The sequence below is a fragment of the Magnolia sinica genome, chromosome 13 (genome assembly GCF_029962835.1).
Source record: "Magnolia sinica isolate HGM2019 chromosome 13, MsV1, whole genome shotgun sequence".
Lineage (NCBI taxonomy): Eukaryota > Viridiplantae > Streptophyta > Magnoliopsida > Magnoliales > Magnoliaceae > Magnolia > Magnolia sinica.
The window spans coordinates 8263808-8272728 of record NC_080585.1 but is presented as its reverse complement, the minus strand read 5'-3'; the positions used below and the strand labels follow the sequence as shown (position 1 = coordinate 8272728).

The 8921-nt window shown below is 39.5% G+C and overlaps 1 protein-coding gene across 1 annotated transcript; it reads left to right on the top strand.

Annotated features, from left to right (window-relative positions):
• Positions 1–5199: 5199 nt before the first annotated feature.
• Positions 5200–6945, top strand: LOC131224030 (non-specific lipid transfer protein GPI-anchored 14-like). The gene is made up of 3 exons (XM_058219609.1): positions 5200–5620; positions 6418–6492; positions 6712–6945. The coding sequence occupies exons 1-3, from the start codon at positions 5287–5289 to the stop codon at positions 6858–6860; spliced, it is 558 nt and encodes a 185-aa protein (XP_058075592.1). The 5' UTR covers positions 5200–5286; the 3' UTR covers positions 6861–6945.
• Positions 6946–8921: the final 1976 nt, after the last annotated feature.

Sequence of the window (8921 nt, the reverse complement as noted above, 5' to 3'; positions counted from 1 at the left end):
GAGAGAGAAGCCCAGGGGATCATCTTGGACTGGACGTGAAGCACAGAAGAGGGAGAGAGAGTAGAGTTGTTTCTCTTTTGCCTTTTCTTTTTTTATTTTGTTTAAGGGACTTAGCCTGATCATGTTGCTAGGCTAAATCTCTTAGCTAGGGCTAAGAGGTGAAGCCTGTAGTGTGATTGGGTTGTTAGCTTTGCTTAATTCATGGTTATTGAACTTTTATGGATTTTAGTATGATTATTAAGGAATACTTTTAGTTTTTAATGGTTTATTGTGACTCAAATTACAGTAGATCTGCAATAGCTTTGAGTATGTTTTTTTCATTATGAGATTGTGAACTTAGGAGGCCCTATTGTTCACCATTGTCTCCTGGGCATGGTTGGGTGATGGAACCCCTTCCTAACTTTCACAATTCTCTTATGATTGGCTGTGAGATTTGTGAATTGCTGTTGTTTACCATAGCCTCTTGGGCATGGTTAGGTGACGGAATCACTTCCAAATCTTCGTCATTCTGATCTATTGATGATTAGACCCATGAGAAGTTCAAACATCTGACAAATCTCTTCTTACTAACTGGATAAGATAGGACTCTGATTCCAGTTGTGTTTGTGAATTATGCAAGGTATTTTCCCAATTGCTACGAGTGGATCCTCGGCACCCTAGTTCCCTACCTTTGATTTTTATAATTTCTAGCTTAATATTTTCACCATTATTCCCTCATATTCATTCAATTTAGATTTCATCTTATTCTAGTTCTAGTTCTGGCTATTTTCAGATTACGTACAAGTTTCAGTCCCTGTGGATTCGACCTCGGTCTCACCGAGTTATTACTACATCACAACCCTATACTTGGGGTGTGAACACTTTAGCCAACCAACCTGGTTATTTTCCACTGTTTTCCATCAAGTTGATGGTCGAAAATTCATTTCATTCACTTCACGATCAATTTCAATCAGTTCGCGGTCAACTCAATTCATTTCACGATCAATTCCCTTCACTTCACGATGAATTCCATGCATTTCACGATCAATTCCCTTCACTTCACGGTTAATTTCATGCATTTCACGATCAATTCCCTTCACTTTATGGTCAATTTCATGCATTTCATGGTTAATTCTGATGATTCACCTTCACTTCATGGTCAATTCCCTTCAGTTTATGGTCAATTCCATGCATTTCACTGTCAATTCCCTTCTTCACGGTCATTACCATGCATTTCACGGTCATTTCCATGCATTTCATATAAATGTGTTAGAGAAAAATGTAGGTAGAATAAAATTCTCCATGTAAAAAATTAAAATAAATAAAAAGTGCATAGGGATACGGTTATAGGTACGGTTATAATCTGTAGCCATAGATCGGGAGTGGAATCGCAGAATCCGCGATTGATCACCGATCGGGACAGCGACTTGCAGTGGACTCACGGGAGCCGTGATTGAGTGTCGAATTTGCAGTTATCTATGGCTACGGATTATAACCATAGCTATAGCGCAGCAGCGGTGCCCCGACAGTCTTTTTTTTTTTTTTTTTGCTGTGTTGCTTTTATGGGTCTCATCATGAGGTCTGTGTTATATCCAAACCGTCCATATATTTGGCAAGCTCATATTAAGGCTTGAGACGAAAAATAAGATAGATCTAACTATCAAGTGGACCGCACTGTAAAAGGCAATGGGGAATTGAATGTCTACCATTGAAACCCTTTTAGGGGTTACAGAAGTTTTGGATCATTATGAAATTTGTTTTGTCTCTTCATCCAGGTCTTTGTGACCCTATGAATGAACTTAGACAGGGAGGATTTCTCACAAACATCACAGTGGGCCCCCTACAGGTTTCTAATGGTTGACGCTCATTCAACACTGTTTCCTGTAATGTGGTACACTTGAGATTTGGATATACCTCATTTTTCGTCTCATATCATAAAATGACGTGGAAAAATATATGGACGGCATGGATGAAAAGCATACATCATGGTGGGGCCCACAGACCACCGACCATCCGCCATTGGCTGGTGGCAGGGGCAGTACCCAATCCGTTTCCGTGAAAGGAGGGGTAGTTTCGTCCTCAAATTCACTGTCCGCACGTGCTAGTCTAATTTGGTAACTTAAGTTTGTATTCCTTCATAAAAACCGCTGGATAAAAGGTTTTGTCTACAGTGGTCATTTTCTCATTGAAGGAACATCTCACACAAAACTAGCTGGAGATGGAAAGTTGCTGCAACTACTTGCATGTGGGGCCCAGTCTGGTGTGTACATAGCATCTAAACCTTCCAGAAGGGGCATTCGACTATGAAACCTGGATGGACCAAAAATCAGTCCGATCCAATCATCAGTTAGCTACTCATGAATTTAAACTGATCTTGCCCGTTGTCCACTATTTTCTATGTTGCAGATGATTTGATTGTTGGGTCTGCTTGATTTTTGGGGCATAATAATTTCATAGTGGGCAGATTCTGTTGGATGGGTTAGATGCCATGTAAACAACATGGTGGGCCCCAAACGCAAGTAGCTGCACTAAAGATGAAGATCTAATAAAAGAGAAACAATGATAAAGCAGATTTTGACCCAAAGGATTTGGCGCATTTGGGGCAGCGCTATAAATGATGAGGGCGACCACTCCTTCTAAAGCTGTGGAGGAGAATCTCGAACGTGTGGTAATCACCATGCATTTAATTTGAGCCGTTTTGGGGCCCACCCATGATGTGTACGTGGAATCCAAACCGTGGATCTTGTGCGCCGCAAGTTCTGTGGGTCCTATCATGAGCTATGTGTTATATCCAAACCGTCCATCCATTTTGCGAACTCTTCTTAAGGCTTAAGGTAGAAAAAAAAGACAGATCTAACTATCAAGTAGACCACACTGAAAAAAGCAGTGGGAGATTGAACGTCTACCATTGAAACCCTTTTTGAGGTCACAGAAGTTTTGGATCAATATGATTTATTTTTTTCCTCTTCATTCAGGTCTTTGTTACCTTATGAACAGATTGGATGGAAAATAAACGTGATGGTGGGCCTTAGGAGTTTTTTAACGTGAAAATCATTATCTCCCCTGCTATTTGTGGTGTGGTCCAGATGATCTTTGGATATGATTCATTTTTTGGATAATGCCCTAAAATGATCTCTAAAAATAGATGAACGGTGTAGATATAATAAATACATCACTGTGGGACCCATGTAACTTTGATCTCCTTTGAACCGTTCGTACAACTCGGAGCTCGAGGAGCGTCAGTGCTCGTCTTCGCCGACACGTATTTACAGCAGCCAATCCGCCTCCTTATCCGCCATCCAATCCAGTTATCAGACACACCGTACTAATATGAAGGGACAACCCAAGGATCAGGCCATTAAATGACAAGGGCCATACCACGGGAATTTTTTTATTAGCCTGATCTTCGGTACGCATGGCAGACATGAGGAAGTGCACCTGATGCACGGTTTGGATTCGACACACACATCACGGTGGGCCTCACAGAAGCTCGACTGTGTGCGAACTCTGCCTGCATTTATCAAATTATGAGAGCCAGATGGCATCATGTATTAAAAACCTTGCCCGCAACGATCACAACTGGTCGAAGCTGATGTGGACCTTTTCCAGCCCCTACTCCATAGACAAAGACAGGGGCTCAGGCCTAAACAAGATGGGTACTAAAAGATAACGAAATCTGGAGCCCACCCAAACAGAGGCTTGCGTAAGGTTTTAAGCCATTGAGAAAAAACTTCGATACTCTAGCAGAGTATGGTGGATGATAGGCAGTACTTAGTACTTAGAAAATGCATGTTCAGTAATTCGAATTAAACTATCCAAATTATGGGGCCCAGTTTAGATGGATCAGGAAGCAAAAATTTATGGTCATTTGATTATCTGTCCATCAGATTGGTGGACATTTTCTGGACGGTTAAAAATGAAAATATCCAATGGTCCTATTTCAACAAACAAGTGTCCACCAATCGAAGGTTCTGATTGCCCGAGTAATCTGAATTTGGGATTTTCAATACAGAAGTGTGTCCCACGAATTAATCGGTTTAATTTTAGTTTATGTATGGCAGGTGTATAATTTCATAGTGCCTGTGTATTAAGTGTCATAATCTGCCAGAGTATAAAATAACTCCTCTTTCCCGTTAAGAAGGATATGGTGTTAGACGCATGTATCTAATTTACACGTCCAACAATCTGCCTCCCTGAACCAGGAACCCATCAAGATCCAGACCGTTAATCGTAACCGTCCAATAACACCAGCAGTCCTTTTCACAATAAAATTTCGACCTTTGTTCGGACCACTTCATATATCTATTGGTAACTATCGAAGGTCCAATCCACGGATAAGATCAACCAACCAGCATGATTTTTTTGGTTTATAGCCCATCAGCAGCACGACCCAAGATATGAACGGGTCAGGATCCCATACGTGCGCCACATCACCAAAATCAAGCTATCAGTAACATATGTGCACCCGATTGCACTGGATACCATTCAATCAAAACGACCCAATGCCATTATGCATTTGCCATTCCAGCGTCAGTCGTCCGGGCATTTTCAGACGGGAGCCTTTAGAGCCTCTAACCAACGGAAGCGGATTGCGTACTGAGTAAACTGTGTGGGGTCCACTGTTATTTATTTATTTTATCCACTCCGTTAATCTATGTTAAAAGATAATTTTAGGGCTTGAACCCAAAAATGAAGCAAATTAAAATCTCAAGTGGACCACACCACAGGAAACGGTTTGATTGAATCTCTACCATTGAAAAATTTTTGGAGGCCAAAGAAGTTTTGGATCAAGCTGATGTTTGTCCACTCTCTTCATCCCTGTCTTTGTGATCTTATGAACAGGTTGGGTGATAAATAAAAAATATTCTAGACCCTTGGAAAGTTTCAACGGTGGAAATCATTATTCCACACTGTTTCCTGTGTAATGGTCCACTTGGGCTTTGGATTTACTTCAATTTTGGGATCAACCCTAACATTAGCAGTAAAAATGGATGGACGGTGTGGATAAACCACATAAATTCACAGCGGGCCCAACTGAGTTTACTCAGTACGATAAAAGCGTACTAAGTAACTCAGTACGCAATCCGATTTCCTAACCAACGTAGTTATTGTATGCATCCAAACCCTTTCTTTATATTAAGAGAATCCTAGTTTGAGACGGAAACCACCCAAAGTCTTCTTCTCAAGCCTTTTGATTTTTGAACCTCTAACCAACACTCTGTCAATTCCTCCAAATCCACCTCCTTCAATAAGAGAATCCTTTGTTGAGTAGGAAACCATCCAAACTCTCCATCTCTCATCTTAGCCATGGCAAGAAGTTTTCCATACTCCCAATTAGCATTCATCTTAGCGTTTTGCTTGTTGGGCGTTGGCCAATCGGACTTCGCGAGTGATCGGGCCGAGTGCGCGACCCAGCTGGCTGGCCTCGCCACATGTCTGCCATTCATGGAGGAGAAAGCAAAGGTCCCAACTCCCGATTGTTGTAGCGGACTCAAGCAGCTCGTCGACAAGAGCAAGAAATGCTTGTGTGTGCTTGTGAAGAATAGAAACGACCCGCAGCTTGGATTTAAGGTCAATATATCATTGGCATTAACACTTCCCAAGACTTGTAGCGTCCCTGTCAACGGTTCTGAGTGCATAGGTATGTAACTTTTTTCTTTTTTCTTTTTTATATGAGAGATCTGAACCATTCATCAGACAGATCCTCTCTTGTACTTAATCTGACCCGGAAATCAGACTGAGCCACTAGATGGGTCGAATCACCGGACTTTCGCAGGGAGTCCCTGCGCTGGAATGTCAGTTGGGGTCTACTGTGATGTTAGTTAGAAATCCACCCCGTCCATACGTTTTGTGAGATCATTTTAGAACATTCAACCGAAAATGAGGTGGACCCAATACCCGAGTGGGCCACACAAAAGGAAACAGTAGGAATTCAGTGACCACCGTTGAAATATTTTTATGGCCATAAAAGTTACCTATCAGGATAAATTTTTAGTGTTTTCACTTCATCCCAGTGGGAATTACCTCATAAACGGTTTGGATGGCATATAAACATCAAGGTGGAGCCCAGGAAGGTTTCAACGGTAGGGAACCCTTTCCTCAGTTTTCTCTCTCGTACGGCCCACTTGAGTTTTGGATACATTTCAATTTCGGTCGCATGTCCTAAAATGACCTCGCAAAACTGATCGACGGGGTGGATTTCTGAAAAACATCACAGTCGGCCCCAACTGGCATCCCAGCTCAGTAACTTCCTGCAAAAGCAGGAAATCCGAGTCTGGAATTACCGGACTTTCGGGCCAGGGCACATGTATGATGGGACCCAAATGACAAACTAGCCGGATCTAAGATGTGCCAGGCCGCTACATGTGCCGCGTGCCGGCGAGCTGCCACATCCATGTATGATATACCCCTTAGCTAATGTTGAGGAAATGCTTTCAGATATTCTACACATTCCGCCGAATTCAACCGACGCTCAGATTTTCAAGCAAATTGCCAGTGGGGGTCCAACGAATGGTAACTCTCTTTTTCTCTCCTTTTCTGGGTAATGTAGGGTTGTCAATGAGCTGTTGATGGGCCAGTTAGGTCCTGGTTTTTGAATAGGTCGAACCGAACCTATTGGCCTGGGCTAACTAATGGGTTGTGAATACACCGAGCCCATTGATATCTCTAGTTCTACAGAAAGTATGATTCTTATGTCACATTTTCCTTGTGGTGGTGTTTGTTGTGTCAAAGGGAACTCTAGCAATTCCAGTAGTGGTGGATCCACTGCCGATGTGAACCATGGGAAAAGCGATGCGGGCCGGAAGAGCTGGTTGGTTACTGAGATGGCTTTTGTTGTTTGGATATGGTGTTTGGTATCACTTGTGATCTTGGGGAGGTAGAAAGACTGGAATCTATCGTGTGGAACTCCTGCAAGCGTCTGTGTAATTTGTTATGGTTTCATAATGCATTGCGATGTTGCTCTCACTCATACAGTTCATGCCGACTTAAAACCCTTCGAGTAAATTCGGCTCAGTTTAATTTCAAGTTTGGTTACGAATGCAATCCGTACAAGAAGTGGTCCATGGTTCGGTGATTTAAATAGAAGATGAAGTGCGCCCTACAGTGGATGAACGATGCCCCAAAAATCTCCCACATACAAATATCCCAGTCAAGTGAGGCTCATCAGATCATCAAGACCATTGTATCATAAGGCCATCTTTCTTTTAAATGCCATGAGCTGTGAATCAAAGTGACTAGGTCGGACATAGAGCTGGGCACAGGATGACTCGACTTGCCTAACTTGACTCATCCGACTCATTCAAACCCGACTCGATCCGAACTGAATGAGTGAGTCGGTCCAAACCAAGTACGCTTCGCCCAATCCAAACTCAAACCGAGTCGAGTCCAAGTTACTCAGTAACTCGACTCGAAACTCGGTCCGGTCATACTCGATTCGATCTGAAACCCGACTCAACTCAAATATATATATATATATATATATATATATATATATATATATATATATATATATATATATATATATATATATATATCTTAATTTTTAAGTATCTCTAACCCTATCCACCGCACCCGATCTCAAACCCTCTCTCAACTCAACAACCATCCACCACCATCACCACCCTCCTCTCTCTCTCTGTCACGCCCTGACATTCGGGTACCTGAATAGGGTATTCAAGACCTGAATCTCATGTTCGTGAGTTTTAATATATTGATTATTTATTACAATTCACATGATTCAATCAAATTTAATCGATATTCAATGCTATCTAAAGAAAATACTGCTGAAATGTTTATTAAATTCAACTCTCTTGATAGTTTTTTTATTTTTTTTATTTTTTTTTTCCTACATCGAAATTTGGAATATAAACTAAACCTAAATAACAAAAACTGAATTGAATTTAAACTAAACTTAATTTTTTAGAAAAATAAAACTAATAGTAGAGGCCGGTTTACTCGTAGTATTTCAGCTCTGCACCTCTTCATTTTTTGTAGTAGGGTGAGCATAATAGCCTAGTAAGGTCATTTCTTACTCAAAATTTAACATGTTCATATTATATCAATTTTTATAAATAATGGATAAAAATAGAATACAAATAATAAAAGAACATGAATTTAAGAAATAAAATTGTAAAACTGTGATGCATGTGATACTTTCCATGTATTTTCGTAAACGATGTATATTATTTCTTACAACACCGTACTCAAGTGGATGACTACGTTGCATTAACGCCCACCCATTAGTACCTCATGGTGATGAACCCATTTTTACATTAGCTGATCAGACTACTGATACAGTTGTACCTCTGACGTATGTCCATGCACACAATTGTACTCATACGCTATAAATAAAGGAGATTCCAAAGGACCTAGTGGATTTTATAGTCTTTCACGTAAGGAACACAATCGCCCTACTTACTGGCTTTAGGGTCTTACTCCCAAGAGATACGAACGCCGTATTTGCTTACGTTACATCCAACATATTAAAATCGATACTCAATGAATGTTAAACATGCATGTAAGATAAATCATTGTTTCGCAATCGAAAATATCAACAATATATTTTTTTAATTTCTAATTAATAATTCTAAATATAATTTTACTGAAACTTTAATGATTAAAACATTTAAATAAATATTATTTTTACTATTATTAAATTTAGAAATTACTGATTTAATAATGTATAAGAAATATAATTAAATCAGAATTTTTACTTAAATAATATTAAATATTAGCATAAATTATTTATTATTTTCATTCACTAAATTCTAAATTTTAAAATTTATTTTAATTATCACATAAACTTAACATATATATATATATATATATATATATATATATATATATATATATATATATATATATATATATATAATTCTAATATTAAATTAAAATTTAATAAATTTATATAAAGTATTTTTATAATTTAAGGATTTATTTAT